The sequence below is a fragment of the Amia ocellicauda genome, chromosome 20, assembly GCF_036373705.1.
Source record: "Amia ocellicauda isolate fAmiCal2 chromosome 20, fAmiCal2.hap1, whole genome shotgun sequence".
In the NCBI taxonomy this organism is placed as follows: Eukaryota; Metazoa; Chordata; class Actinopteri; order Amiiformes; family Amiidae; genus Amia; species Amia ocellicauda.
Genome location: NC_089869.1, coordinates 13,500,750 through 13,523,406, shown reverse-complemented (window position 1 = coordinate 13,523,406; position 22,657 = coordinate 13,500,750). Strand labels below are relative to the sequence as shown.

The 22,657-nt window shown below is 39.7% G+C and overlaps 1 protein-coding gene across 2 annotated transcripts in view; it reads right to left on the bottom strand.

The window, feature by feature from the left end:
• The window catches only part of marchf8 (membrane-associated ring finger (C3HC4) 8), a 71,880-nt gene that overhangs the window by 10,743 nt on the left and 38,480 nt on the right, over positions 1–22,657 (bottom strand). Inside the window, exons 3-5 of one of the 2 annotated variants that reach the window (XM_066692903.1) lie at positions 12,418–12,468; positions 1,381–1,460; positions 284–1,150 (exon numbers count right to left, since the gene is read on the bottom strand). In XM_066692903.1, the coding sequence (XP_066549000.1) occupies positions 284–1,150; positions 1,381–1,460; positions 12,418–12,468 (998 nt within the window). The remainder of the gene's footprint in view (positions 1–283; positions 1,151–1,380; positions 1,461–12,417; positions 12,469–22,657) is intronic. The other variant, XM_066692902.1, reaches the window with a different exon arrangement.

Here is a 22,657-nt window from a genome sequence, read left to right as displayed (position 1 = left end):
TGCGAAATATGGCTTGAAGTCTAAAATCACACTAAAGTTGCACTGACATCTCAAATAACTTAAAAATACAGCAACAGACTAAAGAGGGGTATAACTACCAAAAACACATGTACAGAAGTTGTTTTACAAATAGACCAATGTACAGCCAGTCACAACTCGTTCTCTCTAACCTGCTAACAAAGGGACACACAACAAATGGAGGACTGAAAACAGGAATGAAGATGAAGAAATTTAACAGGGGTCTACAGGGCTGTGTCTAGGGGAGCTGTAGTTTAGAACCAACCTGCAGACATCCCCTGACATTGAATACGGTGACTGTGGGACCATTTTCTCAGAGAGGGGTGATGAGCAGTAATCCAGGTCGCTGTCCTCCTCCAGCGAGCAAAGAGGGGCTCTCAGATCTTCCACTTTACCATGCAACTTGGGACCTCCACTGTCTTCTTCAAAAACCTCATCATCACCAATGTCATCCGTGCAGTACGACTCATTGCCCTCCATGAGCGCGCTGGAGGACTTGACCATGTGCAAACGGGTGGCGTAGCTCTCCAGCTCCGAGAGCTTGTGGAGGCTGCCAGCGGTGGACGAACGGGAAAATGAGAAGAAAAGGCGAAAGAGGTTGGTGCTCCTCTGTGCATCAGGCACCAGCTTTCCTTCTTGCTGAGGGATGGGAATGCTATAATAATCACTGCCCAGGCCGTTGACGTATTTGTAGTTGGTGGAAAAGGAGGGGACACGAGTCGAGAAGGGGAGGTTGAAGTGGTGAGGTTTGCCATTATGAGCCTTGGTTTTGTTGACCGGGAAGCGATTAATACCTGAGCAGTTCTCTGGGACAGATGCCAACTCCCCCTCTGAACAGGTCCTGTCAATGAAGTTCAGTCCACTACATAGGTTATCCATCTTTTGCCCCACATCATTGAGGGATCTGGAGAATTTCAGAGTGCCGTCAGATTTGACATTCATGGAAGGCTTCAGAAAATACATCCACTCGTGCCCAAAATGATTCTTCCTTTTGGTCTTTAAGGCTGCATCTGGGCACACTGTTGTTACGGTGACACCTGGAGCTGCACAGTTCTTGCCATTAGAACCCACCAGGACTACAGCTGTTTGAACTGGTTTCTGTACGCCCTGATCCCCCACGATCGCATCAGAACTGCATGCAGGGTTAATGGGATTAAATGAAGGAAGAACAAAAAAAGGCAGAAAGAAATGTAAATTAAACAAAAACATTCATAAGTCAGAGAGTGCTCAACAGAAGACCAGAAGATCATAGCCTTTTTTTCTCATCCGATCTTGGCTGGTGCCATTTTGCAAAGTGAAGCCCCCAGTATGCCTCTGGGATGTACTGCACTGCACAGCTCTTATGACAAAGGGAAGCTTTACCTGCAGATATCCTGGTTTGATGGTGTGACAGACGTCCGTGAGAAGCTGCAAGGGGCATTTACGGAGGTTGGACTTCCTGCCTGTAAAGAACCAGACATGGTACTGAATAAACGGTAGCATTTTTATGGTGCATTGCATAACAATAACAAAACAAAGACAGTGGAATTCATGTAGAAAAGGAAAACATGTTTTATATACACCAATCTGTGATTTTCATAATGACATTGTTTTATTACATAATTCCTATCCAGGGCAAAGAAATCTCAAGCTGGTCCTTTATGTGACTCTTTAAGATTTTTAAGAATCAGATCGTTTACAGATTTTATCCTTACATGAATGAGCACACATTTATGATCCTTGGCTAAGCAGTGTGTGTGTATATGATATATATGTAAGTATATAATCACTGTGTAAGCAGTGCCTGTCCCATATACTTAATTAATAGAACAGGATGCAATACACAAATACATTTCAGGGAATGTGGTGTTTTCCTGTATTGTCAATTCTACGTTTTTCAAGTGTATATTTTAGGTTTTGTTTTACTCTCAAGGGAAAAAGTGTTGCAAAGATAGAGAAAAAAGTGATTGGTATTTTTAATTCTAGAATTTCATCTACAGGATATTGACTCAAAACGATATGACCATGCAGGCCCACAGGGCAATTTCATAGGAGCCTGGTATCTAGTGGAAAGAGGGAGTATTTTTATCTAATGAGTGCCAGCGATTTTGTTCTTTGCCTTTGTCACCACAGTGGCTTTTAAAATCCCTGATGAGATGATGGCAGAAACTTGGATGAGTTTTCATCCAAGGCGCACTCAGACCATCATTCACTTGCTGTGCTACGGAGAGCCACTGAAAAGAGAAAATCGCTTTCTGAAGAGCTACTAATAATTGAAATAAATCACAAACGGATGTTGGAATATCTTGATAATGAGGACATGAGAGTGCCTGAAATTCACTGGAAACGAAAAGGATATTGTTTAACCTATTTTCCTCCAGCTGGAGATGGATATATTCTTGGATAAGCAACTTATTTAACTATTAAAAAAAAAAAAAAAATGACTGATCACCTGGTCAATCCCCAACTGTCTATTGACAGTTGGGCAATTGCTGTCCTAGTAACCTGTAATAAGCATCTTAAGAAATGTGTTTGAAATTTCCCAAAAATGCAATATCAAATTTAAATTTACTAGGGGTTTGAACTATTTCTGTCCTGAAGACAATACTTTTTGCGCATTGAACTCACAGGGTCACACGATTCTGCCTTGCCACAATACTTCCAATGTGTTGGCAGTCCCTGTCAATTACACTACCCTGTCTTTACTTTCTGTCTGATATTTTCCCCTTCCACTTCAATTCCTAAGGACATTTGATAGACACCTCTGTCAGGGTTAAACACTGTCTCGAGGGATAGCTATGGCACACACTCACTAGCTGCCACTGAATTGCCACTTGGAAAGCCAATTAGATGCATTTGTTTTCCCTTGCTGTAAAATAAATGACAGTAGACGTAGCACAATGTATCTTGCTTATATAAGAGGTAACTATAAACTGACTTCATTCATTGCTTTGAGGATAACTCCCAGACTGCAACATGTTCTCACAAACCACACAGACTTAAAGATAGAGGAAAGAGAGATTATGTCGTATAGACACCTTTGATGCCACTAACCCGTGTATTTGGAAGTATTACAAGATATCATGTTTACCTATACTATTTATTAGCTGACCTGTAATTAACAAAACAGACATATAGGTAGAAGTTCACATCAACAGAGCAGAGTGTATAATATTTGGTACTGAAGTGAAGAAGTCAATCCTATGAGATGGCAATGTATGAATTCTCTGCCTAATATAGACTCTCCTGCCATGCTGGGCCCAAAGTAGATGAACCATGACCCACATGTGTGTGAAAGCTACTGTCAAATGACCTCCGAGGTGAGGCAAGAATTATGCGCTCTGTAAATTCTTGCTAATCCATGAGATTAGCATGATATGACTCATGAGGAAAGAGGGAATACATTATATTATATATATATATATATATATATATATATATATATATATATATACACAAAAAAACACAGGCTACCCATGCTAAACCCTTGTTGTGTCACTGTGCAGAAATCTGTCTAGTGTGCACACATGGGGGATTTAAGGTCTTCTCAGGTCAGGGTACTGCATTACAAAGAGTCATAGGGGGAAGTGGCACAGTAAGGCACACTTAATTTATTTTTTATTTTAAAGAGACATAGAGGATTGGAAAATAAATTCATTTACCCTATAGGGACAACTATCTATTACCAAATGACCTTTAGACAATATCACAGATAATGTGGAAACAATAGTGAGCCAACGATCCTGCCTGTTGGGAGGCCTGCGTTAGACTATCACACTGTGATTGCAGAAGTTATTCCCTCCAGATGCAGGCCAACATCAGTTACTACTCGATAGGCAAGGGAATGGCCATATGAAAGAAAACAAACATAACAAAACAAACAAATGGAGAAAAAACAAAACAAAACTGCAGTGAAATCAATCAATGTTCGTTTGTTGCTATATTGTATGTTTTCCCCGTGCTGCCAGGTTATTTTGGCAGATTGTCTGATGTTGTGTGAGTGCAGAGGTTGCAAGCCTCCTGGGAAAAGCATTATTAGCAGTAGGGCTGGGCGATATGACTTAAAAATAATATCTCGATATTTTTAGAAGTTTGGGCGATACACGATATATATCTCGATATTTCTTGTTTTTATCCAATCAAGCCACAAAATAAGACCAAAGACATTCAAACTACAAGTATTTTGTTAATCCTCCAATAAGCAAAACTAACAAATACTACATGCAGGCTGTCATGGTAAATATATGCAGAGTGCAACACATTACAGGGCAAGTGTTGTGTGATTAATATTACGTGTGTTATGTTGATATGGGATATACATATATATATATATACATACACTCACCTAAAGGATTATTAGGAACACCATACTAATACTGTGTTTGACCCCCTTTCGCCTTCAGAACTGCCTTAATTCTACGTGGCATTGATTCAACAAGGTGCTGAAAGCATTCTTTAGAAATGTTGGCCCATATTGATAGGATAGCATCTTGCAGTTGATGGAGATTTGTGGGATGCACATCCAGGGCACGAAGCTACCGTTCCACCACATCCCAAAGATGCTCTATTGGGTTGAGATCTGGTGACTGTGGGGGCCAGTTTAGTACAGTGAACTCAATGTCATGTTCAAGAAACCAATTTGAAATGATTCGACCTTTGTGACATGGTGCATTATCCTGCTGGAAGTAGCCATCAGAGGATGGGTACATGGTGGTCATAAAGGGATGGACATGGTCAGAAACAATGCTCAGGTAGGCCGTGGCATTTAAACCATGCCCAATTGGCACTAAGGGGCCTAAAGTGTGCCAAGAAAACATCCCCCACACCATTACACCACCACCACCAGCCTGCACAGTGGTAACAAGGCATGATGGATCCATGTTCTCATTCTGTTTACGCCAAATTCTGACTCTACCATCTGAATGTCTCAACAGAAATCGAGACTCATCAGACCAGGCAACATTTTTCCAGTCTTCAACTGTCCAATTGTGGTGAGCTTGTGCAAATTGTAGCCTCTTTTTCCTATTTGTAGTGGAGATGAGTGGTACCCGGTGGGGTCTTCTGCTGTTGTAGCCCATCCGCCTCAAGGTTGTACGTGTTGTGGCTTCACAAATGCTTTGCTGCATACCTCGGTTGTAACGAGTGGTTATTTCAGTCAAAGTTGCTCTTCTATCAGCTTGAATCAGTCGGCCCATTCTCCTCTGACCTCTAGCATCAACAAGGCATTTTCGCCCACAGGACTGCCGCATACTGGATGTTTTTCCCTTTTCACACCATTCTTTGTAAACCCTAGAAATGGTTATGCGTGAAAATCCCAGTAACTGAGCAGATTGTGGAATACTCAGACCGGCCCGTCTGGCACCAACAACCATGCCACGCTCAAAATTGCTTAAATCACCTTTCTTTCCCATTCAGACATTCAGTTTGGAGTTCAGGAGATTGTCTTGACCAGGACCACACCCCTAAATGCATTGAAGCAACTGCCATGTGATTGGTTGGTTAGATAATTGCATTAATGAGAAATTGAACAGGTGTTACTAATAATCCTTTAGGTGAGTGTGTGTGTATATATATATATATATATATATATATATATATATATATATATATACACACACATATATATACGTATATGTATATATACGTATATGTATATGTGTATAAACATATACACACACATATATATATACATATATATATACATATATATACACACATATATATACACACATATATATACACACATGCATAAGTTTAAAAACAGCTGGCGTTACAATAGTTATAATAAATCTTAAATGCAGGGTGCATTATCCCAGGGATTTTATATAGAACAATTATCCGGTCAAGGAAGGAAGGACAGCAGCTCCCGTCTAAAAACAGTCCATATTCACCAATGTCTCAAAAATTATTTATTAGAGAAAAAATGAACATCATAATGCTTACGCGTTTCGACTTATCTTCCTCAGAGCACATATATACGTATACACATTATGATTTATTGTCACATAACAATAACACAAGTAATGGTAACCACGCAACACATGTGCTGTAAAATGGTATAGATTCAGGAAGATTTACCACAGCCGGGTTTATAGTGGCGCATTAACATCTGCTAGACAGGGACATTTCTTTCTGACTGTCGCGTCTCGATTCTACAGTACAGCATGTTGTTAATACAAAATAGTTATAATAATAGTAATAATAATAATACAACTGTTGAACCACTTCATCTTAATAAAAAGAAAATTATACTTGCTGCATGTGTTTGCATTGCTTTCCAATTCATTAAAATGAAAACAAACATTTATTAATTTTATACAAATTATATCAATCTAAATTATTTGGGGGTGGGGGGTGCTTGCAGATCGAGTTTAGCCCGGCGACGAGAGCAGGGCGGACCGTGTGCGCTTGTGCATTAAAGTATCTCTTGGTTATGTTGGTTATTGTGTGTCACTTCACTCTCCTCATGTCTGTCTGTGTTTCTGATGCACATTTCTTGCCGCATCCGACACGTGTGGAAGAACAGTCCCAATGACGAAAAACACTGTCGTAAAGATTGCAATTTGCGACACCACGATATAAACGATATAGCATAATATGAAACAATAGACGTTTTTCTATCGTCATACGATATATATCGTCATATCGCACAGCCCTAATTAGCAGTAATGCTAAACTATATTAAAGGAGTAAATGCAAATAGAAAAATACAAACGGCAATTTTACTGGCAAATAGTGGCACATAATCACACATACACAAGTCCCTGTTTTTTATAATTATTGGTTTTATATTTTTAAATTATGAACAAATCAAATAGCTATCATGTAGGCAATGTGGAAACTAAGCTGAATGTTTATTGAAAGGTAAATTCGCAGTCACTTTAATGCAACACCAAAGCCACATATTGATGTTAATTCTATAATATACATCATGAAGGTTGAACTGAATTTTCGTACAGTGGTGAGCACACGGTGTGAAATCTAACAAGGTGGACCGTATGAGACCAGAGATCTAAAACGATAGGTTATCTGAAAAAGGAAGCACTGCCCAAGGGGGAGGGGTTTCTGCACACTTCTGTAGGAACCTGATCGAAAACATCACTATCAAAGCTGCCATTGGCCCCTGCGCACGTCACTCAGAACAGGTCCCTTCCCACTTCCTGTTCTATAAAACATGACGTCTGTGCCAGTTTGTCCTCTATTGCCAGGAGCTAGGACTCCCGCGCGACCTTGCAACCCATGGGTTCAATCACAAACGGAACACAGGAGCAGTTGATGCCTGCTGATGAGACCAGCTAACGCAGGGCAACATTAGCTCTACTGTGCTGACAAATTAACTATGTATATAGTGGAACACGAGAGTCCGGTCAAGTGCTTACCACTGAGGACAGCAACAGCCGTCTCTTGCTCTATGGCACACAGCCAGAGCGGGGCACAGACCTGCTGACCAAGGAACTATGTACAAAGCGAGGCAGTGAACAACTTGAGCACCATCAGCTGGGAACAGTGGCAGTGAGCTCCATTCTACACAGGCTAGAGCGGAGCCACAGTCCTGCTGTTTACATATGTTATATGAGGCGCCTCACCACGGAGGGTCAACTGGGCATTCACACCCAAGGTCTGACGAGCCATCGCAACCCAAAGTCTGTTGATGGTCAAACCCCCCCACCACCGATTGCCAGCGAGAGGCCTCCTCCAGAGGGAAGACCACAGCCAGCAGCACCGATAAAGAACTTTCTGATCTCCTTGCTGCTGTAATAACTATACTGCCTGGAGGGGAGGCAACCATTAGGCATAGGCCCTAAGCCGTGGACCCCCAGAGATTCATTTTCTCCTACATGCCATCCATAGGAGTTTCTTGTTTTTCTCTCCTCCGTACCTAAATGGTTTATTTACTTAAATGTTCACTCACTTTATTCTAGATCATGTAAAATGTTTACAGGTCTATATTTTATTTTATTGTATTTATGTATTTTATTTTGCTGTACGTTTGTTGTATGTTTACCAGTCTGTAAAGCACTCTGTGGCTACCCTGCGAAGGGCACTATACAAATAAAAATTGATTGATTGATTGATATATACATAGCGGGGTACAGGCCAGACGCCTGCACTACCGCAACACAATGTAATAAGGAACTATACACAGGGTGGCCTCATAAGGCAACTTATCTGGAGGCCGCATGACAGAACCTGGGACACATCAACAGGCTGTGAGCAAGTCAAGGAGCAGCTCACGTGGGCACTCGACTGGAAGGCATAGTCCGGTGGAAGGGAAGACACGCTTCAATAGCTCCATCAGATGTGCTCAACAGGGGCAGACTGGGAGAGGAAATCAGGAGCCACAGCCCGTGGGCTACTGGGGCTTGTCTGCAGCCAACACCAGAATCACAATGGAAGGGACCGGTCCCGTCACATCCAACCTGTAGAACCGGACAAATGTAAGCGGCAAAGCCCAAGCTGCAGCTGCACAAATGTCTGACAAGGGGGTGCCTTGAAAAAGGGCCCATGATGTGGCAAAGCCTCGAATCAAGTGGGCCACCAGGTGTTCAGGCACCGGGGTCCCGGTGGACTCGTAGGCCATGGTAATAGTGTCCACAATCCAATGCGAGAGGCGGTGCTTTGAAAGCGCCTGGCCCTGTGTCCGCACTGCATAAGACAAAAACAATTGGTCTGAGTGCAGAATGTCCTTAGTGCGTTCCAAATAGCACCTGAGGGCCCGCAGAGGGTAGAGCAGGTGAAGCCAACTCTCTTGCTCAGCAACAAAGGGAGGAGGATGAAAAGCCATCAACTCAATAGGCCTGTTGACATGAAGTGGAGACAGCACTTTCAGGAGGAATGCAGGGTTATGCAGTAGCGTGACCCTGGAGCCATCTCCCGCATAACGGCTATACGGACAGAGCGTGTAACTCGCTCACGTGTTTTGCAGAGGTGATTGCCAGCAAAAACGCAGTTTTAAGTGACACTAACTTCAGCTCAGCTGAGTTCAGTGGCTCAAATGAAGCTTGGGAAAATGCGTCCAGCACTACATCAAGCCACCATGCAGGCAGTTGAAGGGGTGCGAGGAGGCAGTAGCTGTTGAGCTCCCTTCAGAAACTGTGCAAACAGGAAATGAGACCCAGGGGGCTTGCCATCAATCTGGACATGACATGCTGAGATGGCCACCAGACACACTTTGAGCGTGGATGGGAATTTTCTCTGGTCCAACAGTTCTTGTAAAAATTATAATATGACCCCAATGGGGCAATTAACTGTGTCTTGACCACCGTCTTGGCACCAGGTACTAAACGTCTGCCAGCGGTAGGGATACCGTGACCTCGTAGAGGGAGCTCTCGCCAACTGAATAGTGGCTACTACCGCATCTGACAGACCACAGGCAATCAAACAATCCCGCTCAGGGGTCAGGCCCAAAGCTGGAGGAGGCCCAGATTGGTGTGCCAAAGCGTGCCCTGCACCTGGGATATCAAGTCCGCTCTCACTGGGAGCTGCCAAGGCTCTCCGTGGACCGCGACCAGGTCTGCAAACCACAAGGCCACCGTGGGGTGTGCAGAACTGCAGAACTGTCACTCGTTCTTTCCTGACCTTCTCCAGGACAACTGGGAGAAGGGGGAATGGGGGAATGGTGGGAATGCGTAAAGGAGACCGCGTGGCCATAAGTGTGCTAGCGTGTTGATTCCTAGGGTTCCCAAGTGGTTTCGGACGGAGAACCATAATGGGCAGTGTGTGGACTCTGCTGAGGCAAAGAGATCCACTTCTTCTCTGCCAAACCGGCTCCACATCGCTGTATCACAAGCAGGTGGAGCCGCCATTCTGAAAGTGGGGGGCCTCCCCTAATGCAAAGAATGGAGTGACATGTACACATCCAATGCCTCGGTTCCACTGGCTTAAGCGTCCGTGCCGTGCCATGCCGTGCTTGACGCGTCCGTCCTCAGATGCGTCACAGAGCTTTTTTTGCAAAACCAGGCTGTTGTGAAGTCAGTCCCTCTGATGGGAAGAGCAGCGACTGTGGGTTTGGTTTGTGTTTCGTTTTAAAAACAGAGACAGAGAACAACAGTACGAGCGACACAGCCTGACGTGGAGAGGACTTTTGTGTCCGTTTTATTCTTTCTGCTTTACATGATTGTAAACAGCGTAATAAATACACGTTTCTGTTCAGAGATATTAGGAAGAGCTAAACGTGTAGACAACATTATATTCAGACAAGCATGTTCCCATAAGAATACGTTTCCATGTGCAACAATAAAATAAATAGCAAATATGTATTATTATTATTGTCACCATTTGTGCTAGTATATATGCATTTTAAACGGCATAGCGCGACTCCCTTAATTTATTACTTACTACAGATTTGTAACTGCAAACAATACTTTTTGTCGTATTATTTATAATTTACTTATCAGACGTCCTTAACCAGGGCAAGTTACAGTTGAAACAAGATACACACATTTCACGATGAATCATCCAGCAACAATATAGCAGGTTATAATTGAACTAAAGTGTGCACGTCTCAGTCATGCCGTTTATGGACGCATTTATTAAACCAGTCCTTAATGTTTTAGAAAAAACCCAGATCTGCTGTATTTATTTATTTATTAATTTAACTTGTAAATGGACACACGTTAACTGAATCGTGTTCGCCTTCATACTGATTGTCTGTGGATTGTCCTGCACACCATTCACACAACACAGCCTGAATCACCGGCCAGCTGTTCATACAATATTAATAACATCGGCTGCTACGATCTGATAAATATCCTTCAGTTTATTTTAACTAGTCACGGCACTGCACCGGTCCTGTGAAATCCAAGTGTTTAATGCACTCGGATATTAACTGTAAGGAGTAAAACATTTCATTGTTTCTGTACGTGGATTTCACTCCATCTTCGTGATCGCACTCAGCACTTGAGATTATATCTTCCGACACAATATATCTGATCTCTTCCCTGTACAAGTCAAACACACACCTCCGCTGCTGATAGCGAATCATGTCCTCAATGGGCAGGACAGACGCTTACGGACATGTCTAGCACCAGCAAGTTAACCGTCCACAAAACACGGACGCTTTCACAAAACAAATGCCTAGGATTTATTTCATTTATTTAAATTTTTAACAGCAGCACAAGTATTTATACAATGTCATACAAAAAAGAACCAAAGCTCTGCTACAAAAGACATGGTCTTGCATTGTTGCATCCAAAAAATATTTGAAATAAGAGACTGTATTTCTCATTGGAAATTGAAAAACTCTGTATACTCAATTCTAATACAAAAACTAAATGGATAGCAATTTAATAGGTCTATTTATTAAACTGATCTTGTCAATGGGAAGTCAGCCAACGCTGAATGAGATCTTATTCAGGCGGGTGGGAGTGACCTTACTCCTGAGACATATCATTTCCAACACCCAAAACACAAGAACTGTTGAACTTATTTTACTATGAAAAGTTTTTAACAGTTAAATTCATTTTTAGACACTACGATAAGTGATTCTGAAGTTACTAAAGCTGAAAAGTTTATATTATTCTTGTTACAGGTTCAGTTGGAATTCCTCTGAAAGGCAGGTACATATTTTATACTGTTAAAATAGAAAAAAGTTGGACATATGACATACTATTTGGATTCTCATTTTTACATTCAAAATTAGGTTCACCACCACTGACACTTTTCATCCAAAAATATACACTAACACTATATTATTGTAATGATTAAAAACAGTTTGTCAAGTGGCTCAAACCAGGATGAAACCCACAGCATCTGAAATAGTACCCAAACCCATTACTAGGAAGGGTGACTTGAAGATCAACTAAGGGTTTATCTTAGGAGACACAGATACATCCCAGAGTGAAAGTGGTCGCTTATCACAGGTTCACTGCTGAAAGGCGAGAAACATGCCCATATTTCTTCTGCTGTGTGCTTTTTCTATCCCACTGAAAATTACTTTAATCGTGATAAGGCAGTGATTAGAAAGGCTGGCATTTGAAAGTCACATACTGTGAAAGGGAATTATCTAGAAGGTGAGAAACTACCCATCATTGTATCATTTTAATAATTATATTAAAAAAATAAACACACACCACGACCTGGTTTGCACTTTCTCTGCGACTTGCCTGTGGTTCTCAGACATGCTGTAATGCTAGAATACAGGACAGTAAAATATCATTAAAATGTCATACTGGTCTTACCACTACCTATTTATCATTTCTGTAAATCATAATGCACAGAGTCCTTTTAAATTCAACACTTATGGATGCCCTTCAAATATGCCAAACAAGTAATCTGTCTACAAATAAATGTCTTTACATTAACTCTGTAAAGATTTTATGGGGAAAAGGCACGATAATGGGCCCTAAACTTTCAATGAATAAAAACACACACTGATGTATAGTTATTGTTTTGCAGTTAAATATTAAATATTTTCCATACCTTTGAAATGTTACTTGACCGACTTGCAGAATGTCCCAGTGGCTTCTCATTCTAAAAAGAGAAGAAAAAATACTTTTTAAAATAAAACAGAGAGAGAGATTGAATTTGAACTACAATACTGTAAGCAATTATACAGGAAAGACTTAATAAATATCCAGATAAAGATGAAGAGGTGATATTAAGTGAAACTAAAGTAAATGAGCAACATTTTCAAGATTTACAAATACTGAATTAACTAAAATATTCAAATTATGTAAAATTTTAACTATCGAATTTCAATTTTATGGGTCAAGAACTTAATATAATCTGTAATCCCAGGTAAAATAGTCATCCATACTAAAAACTCCCTGATGTCAACAGTGCCAGGTATTGAGGCATTGCGACTTTCAACACAAATCAAGGATTTAACAGTACAGGAGCTATGGCACAATACAAAATAAAAATAAATATAAATATCTGGCATTTCTGAGAGTAAACACCCATGATTCCTAACTGCTGGATGTGTAAAATGTTCTTATAATTGTTAGTGTCTGACCAAAGGACCTTTGCACAATCCTTAGTGGTCCTTGTTTTTGCCCATGCTTTAGCAATTTCTCATCATGGCTCTTTTTGTCACTACATAAACTGCACATGTAGCGTGTGCGGTCAGAGCCTCAGTCAAAGAGGGATTACATTACACCCTATCGAGCTCATACACTATGACTCGACACAATATCTTCTCTGTAGAGTTGGATTTCTTTATGAGTGATCCAGTCAGACTCTTTCATTACCATTTTAGATACAATACATATTTTAATGGTTACAAGAGATCAGACAGCTGAGATCTCCAGATTCACAGAATTACAAAGAAGTAAATGTTATCTGAATTCTGTGACTTTAGACCAAATATTTGCATTAATTCAATATCTGCATCTCTCCCAATAGAAAACCTTCCTTTCAAAGATAGAACAGTATAAAATAAGTTAACAGTTAACTGCCACTCCCCATAGGTATAATTATTCCACAATACATGCTCAAGGAAATGTATTTTGAATTTTAAACTGGTTATCAACTGCATTCAGTTTTACTGATCAAAGTGTACACTTGAGGCAACATTTAATGAGGCAATTTAAACAAGGCACAGTGTATGGAAAGCAAAAGCTAATTCAGTATAATGAAAACTTAATTTGTTTTTATTATGGAATATACAAGGTGTAAACTGTGTACACAGTCCCTGCCAAGGACAGGAAGACAATGCGAGGCAGACAGCAGGAAGTTAAGGAGGATGGCCACAATGCAGGGAGGACAGCAGCTCAGGTGGCAAAGCCAACACACAGGCTCATCCAAAAACACAGTCTGTTAGGTCAACCTTAACATTAGCCAGATATAATTAATGCACAGCTGCAGTTTAAAGTAAAAAAAAAAAAAAAGAGAAACCTGAAACGGGGAATACAGTCTGCCTCCAAGCTACAGTACAGTCCCGTGCACAGACCGTTTCAGGGGATGACAGATTTCATGTGTGCAGAATTCCCCTGGGGCCGTAAGACATGACACGGTCCTGCGTTGGGAATCAGATTTCTTGGTTTGTGTTGCATATTTATTGAATAACTTTTGAAATAAGATATTTAGGCATTTGTGTTAGAGCACATAATGAGCCATTTAAAAATGTTCTAATAATCATAGAGTATGTAAAGCAAAGCTTACAATTATATATATATATATATATATATATATATATATATATATATATATATATATATATATATATATATATATATATATATATATATATATACACATATACATACATACACTCACCTAAAGGATTATTAGGAACACCATACTAATACTGTGTTTGACCCCCTTTCGCCTTCAGAACTGCCTTAATTCTACGTGGCATTGATTCAACAAGGTGCTGAAAGCATTCTTTAGAAATGTTGGCCCATATTGATAGGATAGCATCTTGCAGTTGATGGACATTTGTGGGATGCACATCCAGGGCACGAAGCTCCCGTTCCACCACATCCCAAAGATGCTCTATTGGGTTGAGATCTGGTGACTGTGGGGGCCAGTTTAGTACAGTGAACTCATTGTCATGTTCAAGAAACCAATTTGAAATGATTCGACCTTTGTGACATGGTGCATTATCCTGCTGGAAGTAGCCATCAGAGGATGGGTACATGGTGGTCATAAAGGGATGGACATGGTCAGAAACAATGCTCAGGTAGGCCGTGGCATTTAAACCATGCCCAATTGGCACTAAGGGGCCTAAAGTGTGCCAAGAAAACATCCCCCACACCATTACACCACCACCACCAGCCTGCACAGTGGTAACAAGGCATGATGGATCCATGTTCTCATTCTGTTTACGCCAAATTCTGACTCTACCATCTGAATGTCTCAACACAAATCGAGACTCATCAGACCAGGCAACATTTTTCCAGTCTTCAACTGTCCAATTTTGGTGAGCTTGTGCAAATTGTAGCCTCTTTTTCCTATTTGTAGTGGAGATGAGTGGTACCCGGTGGGCTCTTCTGCTGTTGTAGCCCATCCGCCTCAAGGTTGTACGTGTTGTGGCTTCACAAATGCTTTGCTGCATACCTCGGTTGTAACGAGTGGTTATTTCAGTCAAAGTTGCTCTTCTATCAGCTTGAATCAGTCGGCCCATTCTCCTCTGACCTCTAGCATCCACAAGGCATTTTCGCCCACAGGACTGCCGCATACTGGATGTTTTTCCCTTTTCACACCATTCTTTGTAAACCCTAGAAATGGTTGTGCGTGAAAATCCCAGTAACTGAGCAGATTGTGAAATACTCAGACCGGCCCGTCTGGCACCAACAACCATGCCATGCTCAAAATTGCTTAAATCACCTTTCTTTCCCATTCAGACATTCAGTTTGGAGTTCAGGAGATTGTCTTGACCAGGACCACACCCCTAAATGCATTGAAGCAACTGCCATGTGATTGGTTGGTTAGATAATTGCATTAATGAGAAATTGAACAGGTGTTCCTAGTAATCCTTTAGGTGAGTGTATATTTTGTAATAAAAACTGCTAGACCTTCCATTACAATACCACAGAGCACACAGAGGCAAGTCCTGTAGCTTCTTCCTCCTGCAACTGGAAACCTTACAGCAAGAAACGGACACTTTAATTCTCCAAAAACACCTCCTGATAAAAGTCATATATGCCATGCACTTGCAATTGTATTAATCATGGTGCAAATGGTAGATCCTCTGGTACCTCACCTTTAGCATGCTTTTATCCATCATAATAATGGAGGAATCCTGGAAAAGCTGATATTATTAATGTACTAGTGTTTCATGCTAAAGAAAATTAAAAAAAAGGAAATCTTATAATTGCATAGGTAGGAGCCTGTTCCGTTTGATACTTTTTAAAACCTAAACATTTTTTCTAAAATTGAAAAACTACAGTACGATAATTTTACCTATTTAACTGGCAGAGCATCAATATATTCACAATTCATTAATTCAAATGATAGACTGTGAACTTAAAGCCTACTCTGCTATAGCTAACACTACTTTCATGTGCATTCATCTTTTAACCATAGGCACACAAAACAGACTGTAGCTGAGCTGGGAAAGTGTATTTCACCTAGTGTAGAACGTTAGTCTTACTCATCAACACATGGCCGGTTAAAACTATTAGAGGACAATGAGAATCAAAGGAGTTTTCAAAGATGGCAAACAAGAATAATCAAGCACTTACACACCTGACTACAATTCTAACATTTTATGGTGAAATCAATTATTTTCTTGCTAAAAACTGCATTTTGGTCTTTCAAAAAAATACTAACCAAATCTCTATGGTTTTCAGACAGCATTTCCATCTTTAAGTTGACTGTGTAGAAAAACTATCAGATTTTAAGCATCAGTTATAGAAAGTGAACAGAGAGCTTTCAAAGCTTGTCACACTGATAAGACATAAAGGGCCCAACAAATGGCATCTGACAGCAAGTCTTTTTAACTTGTAACATTTGTCGCAGATATCGGAATGTGATTATGCTGTAGTTGTTTTCCAGCTTTTAGAGGTCAGTGGTGTAAAAAGCTTCCCAATAATATCTGAAAAGGAGGCTGCAGGACAAATGTAGGAATCTCTGTAATTACAACAAAAACCACACTAACTGAAGAAAGATGGCCCAAAAATATTATCGCAAGGTCTACATTTAACTAACACATTAACCCTTCATGTGATACAGCACTTTACAGAAAGAAACTTGACACTATAAAAAATATGTATGTTCCAAAATGTGGAAAATGTTTGACACATTGTCGCAACATTTTTGATTAGCTTAATGACTGCACCCTCCTTCTGTTAAAGCTTCCTTCACATTTTTTGAAGATGAGATAGAAGACAGTGAAGACAAAAAACATCTTTAATGTGAAACTCTTGCTGCCCGTAAATATTTGTAATTTATTAATAATTTAATTGTTTCGATTAATTTACCCAGATTAAGTTGTCTTCATATGTAGTAAACAGGCATACTTCCAAAATTTGAAAGCTGTAAGTCTACCCTTATAAGTGGTTAAGCATAGTGCACCTCTGATTGAAATATTTAATGTTCTAAAATTACTTTGATTATTAAATACCAAGAACACTGCCATAAAGAGCACAGTCCTGTAAGGGCAGTGAGGTGTAACATGAATAGTGCTGGAGTTGTGGAAATCTGAGGCACTTGACTTGGTAGACTTGGTGGGTAAACACAACAACTTGCAGAAAGACATCTGAACTCTCGTTATTTATCATGAAGAAACTTCACAACACTTTTCAACCCAAAACTGCCATCAGCAGGCTTTGAAATAGAAAGGGGGACCACAACAAACATATAGGGTGAAAAAACTGAATTAAAAAACATATACAGTGAGGGAAAAAAGTATTTGATCCCCTGCTGATTTTGTACGTTTGCCCACTTGATCAGTCTACAATTTTAATGGTAGGTGTATTTTAACAGTGAGAGACAGAATAACAACAACAAAATCCAGAAAAACGCATTTCAAAAAAGTTATCAATTGATTTGCATGTTAATGAGGGAAATAAGTATTTGATCCCCTATCAATCAGCAAGATTTCTGGCTCCCAGGTGTCTTTTATACAGGTAACGAGCTGAGATTAGGAGCACTCTCTTTAAGGGAGTGCTCCTAATCTCAGCTCGTTACCTGTATAAAAGACACCTGTCCACAGAAGCAATCAATCAATCAGATTCCAAACTCTCCACCATGGCCAAGACCAAAGAGCTGTCCAAGGATGTCAGGGACAAGATTGTAGACCTACACAAGGCTGGAATGGGCTACAAGACCATCGCCAAGCAGCTTGGTGAGAAGGTGACAACAGAAACACAAAATAACTGTCAGTCTCCCTCGTTCTGGGGCTCCATGCAAGATCTCACCTCGTGGAGTTTCAATGATCATGAGAACGGTGAGGAATCAGCACAGAACTACACGGGAGGATCTTGTTAATGATCTCAAGGCAGCTGGGACCATAGTCACCAAGAAAACAATTGGTAACACACTACACCGTGAAGGACTGAAATCCTGCAGCACCCACAAGGTCCCCCTGCTCAAGAAAGCACATGTACAGGCCCGTCTGAAGTTTGCCAGTGAACATCTGAATGATTCAGAGGAGAACTGGGTGAAAGTGTTGTGGTCAGATGAGACCAAAATTGAGCTCTTTGGCATCAACTCAACTCGCCGTGTTTGGAGGAGGAGGAATGACCCCAAGAACACCATCCCCACCGTCAAACATGGAGGTGGAAACATTATGCTTTGGGGGTGTTTTTCTGCTAAGGGGACAGGACAACTGCACCGGATCAAAGGGACGATGGACGGGGCCATGTACCGTCAAATCTTGGGTGAGAACCTCCTTCCCTCAACCTTAATCCCATAGAAAATCTGTGGAGGGAGCTGAAGGTTCGAGTTGCCAAACGTCAGCCTCGAAACCTTAATGACTTGGAGAGGATCTGCAAAGAGGAGTGGGACAAAATCCCTCCTGAGATGTATGCAAACCTGGTGGCCAACTACAAAAAACGTCTGACCTCTGTGATTGCCAACAAGGGTTTTGCCACCAAGTACTAAGTCGAAGGGGTCAAATACTTATTTCCCTCATTAAATCAATTTATAACTTTTTTGAAATGCGTTTTTCTGGATTTTTTTGTTGTTATTCTGTCTCTCACTGCTAAAATACACCTACCATTAAAATTATAGACTGATCATTTCTTTGTCAGTGGGCAAACGTACAAAATCAGCAGGGGATCAAATACTTTTTTCCCCTCACTGTATAGTAAAGTATTACATAGTAGTTTATTATAAAAAATAATGATCTTATGCTTTTCTCCTGTTAAAAAAAAGTCATTCTGAGTAAATTGCTTTTTAGATTTCCTTTTCCTTTTTTAATAGTTTCATGAATCTCAGCCTCAAGCTACCCACTGACAGTACTAGAGACTTCAGCCAAGCCTGAGCTTTACATTGAGTGTTTCTGGAAATAAATGTACAACTCAACTGAGCAGGAGTTGCAGAGTTTGTGAGGCATAATTGATCATGTTTTAATTTCTTCTGAGCCTTTGATTTACACTGTTCTCTTGTTAGCAAACCATGTAAGAAAAGTATCACATGACTGCTTGCTGTTATGGATACAGAACAATCCCCACTCTCCTTACTATTGACCCAATTTAAAGAACAAAGCAATAGGCGTTACATTTCCAAATGACAATCGTGAACAATTAGGTAAGCCATCTGCATTTGTACAATTGATTCAGAGATAGAACATAAAATCAATCATTAGTGATGTGTAACAGAAAATGTATAAAGCTGTGTTGAATCCTCACATTAGTACTCTAAATGAATATGACTATACGTTTGAAAAATGTTTCAACATGCACCTGACAATGATTGAAGTTTTATGGAATAGACTATATGGATCATACATTATTTTGTACTGGTGTACCACTAATCTTTACAATTTCGATCATCATATTTACTTGTCACAACACAGTCTCTTGGTCAAAAATCCTAAATGTGTAGTTCCTAGTAGCAGACTCTACCTTTGCAACCTGCAAAGACCCACACTTATGTTTTTGGACAGCTGTCTAATGTATTGATAGGTGGAGCTACATGTGATTTTACCTTAAAATGGGAAAAGCGTGCGTACACAAAAATGTAATACACGAGAAGCCTGAAATAATCAATTAAAATAATAGAGAACAAATCATATTTATACAATAATTAAAAAAATACTAATATACTGATATACAATTGCCATTAAATGATAAACCTGGACTCAAATACAAAGAAAGATATGTACTTAAAGACAAGAGAAAGAAACTGTTTTACAATTATTCATTTATTTTTGGTCTCTGAGGATTCAGTGGAATGCAATTCACTGAGAATCCATGGTGAGGAAGCCTCTGAAAAAAATAGCATTAAAACAGTAACATTAAAAAAGTTTTTGGTGCTTGCAAGACCTCACGCTCATTACAAACACGTATCAAAAAGTGTATATTTCTCAATAAGGCTTGACACCTGAACAAGAAGAATTGCAAAATATCAAAAGAAAAAGAAGGTTTACTTTACTTGAAATGCTTTCAAAAAAGGCAGATCTGTGCACGAGAAGTATCGCACTTAGACAACAGGCAATGGATTGGAAGAACTGTCTGACACAGGTAGCATATTTCCAGGTTGACTCCTTATGGTTTTTCTGACCATTAATTCCAATCAGACTGAAATTCAAGATGCTCATGCAGTATTCTCTAATTAGTTATGGTCTCTGCAGCCAGTCAAGACATTGCCAATAAAATGCTCCCACATTCGGTCAATTTGGTCTTCAGTCTCTTTCATCATAAAATGCCAGATCTTGTCACAATGACTCATGAAATAGTTCTACCGAGCTCCATCTGGTGAAAGTAGTTCTAGAAATTCACATGACAGCAGGGTATAAGGTGGTGCTTCTGGATATTTTTGGTTTTATTTATTTATTTTGCCTCAACAGACAAATTTTCCTATTCATGAGTACAATTAGGGCATGACTGTCTATTTTTAGGTAACAGTGGCAGTGTGCCAAAGGTAATACAAAAGCAGTTCTCTTCAAAAAATAAATTAAATTAAAAAGGATCACAGGGCACTTGACATTTACATTTAAGAATATATATATACTATATATATATATAAAAACAGCCAGACAGCAGACTTGCATTGTATTATACTTATACTGTTCATATAAGCAGGAAATTAGGAAAAAAGCTTGGGAGACTAAAAAGTAGGATGAGCCTAACGGGTAGGTTCAAAGTAAACGCAGGTTGTGCCATTTCCTATGTGCAGCAAAGAGATTCCATCTGGAGAGACAGGTGGCACAGCGCCACCAGGCCTGAGTAGGGCTGAACTACGACCTGCTTTATGTGTCAGCATTGACTCCTGCCTCTGTGTGCATGCCCTGGGTCTTGGTTGCATCAATAGGTGACGTGTACAGTACGTTCTCTGGGTGACACCCAACACAAATCCAACCTGACTCTGGAGCACAGAAGCCCCATTCTGGATATCTTCCATGTTGTGTGTCAAAAATTCCTTTATTTTAAAATTGTGTCATTTGAGATTTACAATGATATTAATGTAGCTTTCATATTTTCATTTTATTCAAACAGCAGTGCACCAGTTTCTTCAGTTTTCTTTTACAGTTTGTGATGGTTAAGTGACTAACAGCATCACCACTCTTGGTTCAGGTTGGCGGAGGACAGATATCAAACCTTACTGATCACTTATCACAGATATCTAACCTCACCGATCACTTCACAAGAGCAGAGAACAAAAACAAAGATGTGACCTAGCAATACTCAGAGCACATGTTTTTGGTTCTGCAAGGGTTGGATTGCAGTGGGGAATCAAGTTTAATAACTTATATTGTAAGTCGCCCTGGATAAGGGCGTCTGCCAAGAAATAAAAATAATAATAATAATATTAATAATAATAACATTAATAATAATAACAGTGTGGGATTTCAAATTGGAGAGGAAAAGGGTAGAAAAGGGACGGGGATTACCAAAATAATAATAAAAAACCCAATAATAATATAATGATTAATAATATACCGGTTATTAATAATAACAACAACAATACTATTAATAATAATAATAATAATAATAATAATAATAATAATAATAGATCCATGAAGCCACAGTTTGTATGTGTATCAAATAACCCACTCAGACAAGAGAAAAAGTCTGCAGTTGTTTAAATGCAAAGCTTGGTCAAATGGTACGATAACCATTAGCTCAGCAAACCACACATCCACCAAGTCATACCATGAATACCCTTTAGTGTGCTGCAGGAAATAATTTGCTCTTCATCAGCAGGAACCACACATATGGGTTTCTGCTATCTCAAGAATTCTTGGTAAACTAACAAGGCAGATTGCATCCATATGTTTGCAAAGGAAGCTGGTCGACTACAGTATGCAATGCACAGTTAAACTACGACTGCACCTGTAGCCGTATTTTTTTTTTTATTATTATTTTTTTTTTAGAAATTAAGTAAATTCATGTTTATTTGATAAGTTTAAAACAGGAAGAGGACAGCTAAATCTTTTAACAGTTACTAATATATAAATGCCATGACCAGTTAGAACCACATGGGAAAAGTTATTCCTGCTACAGCGTTTTAAAATCAACAAAACAGACCCTGTGGTGTAAGATGCCAACTTCTGATCTTAACTGATCAAACATTTCACATCCTGTGATCGTGAAGTAAATAAAAACAAAAAGATACACATTAATGCACTATGCACAACGACAAATGCTGATAAATAATGTTTAATTCGTAACAATATGTATGAAGGTGAACATTTCATAGTCACCATGGTTTTGTCAAGAATCACACACAACAGTGCAACTAGTCTTGATATGACCCCATGCATTCACTCAAGCAACATGGCAGGTGACTTACTAAAGATATTTGAAATGTAACCTAGGAGTGTTCTCTCACTGTTACTGTGAGTGCAAACAGAGAATAATTCAAAACTGGGTTATATTATCAGTTATGCATGATTGTGTTGACAGAAAAACTGTAGTTAAAAATAAATAGCAGTCAAAAACTGTCAATGTGAGACATTTGAATTTAAAATCTGGCAGGCTTGTTATTTTAAGTCAACAAGTTTTTAACACATTTCTGCAATGCTTTGACTTTTATGTTGTGCCATCAAGTATGTTATGTTGCGTTCAGAAAGGCTGTCAAGTGAAAGAAAACAAGAAGGCCTAGTTAA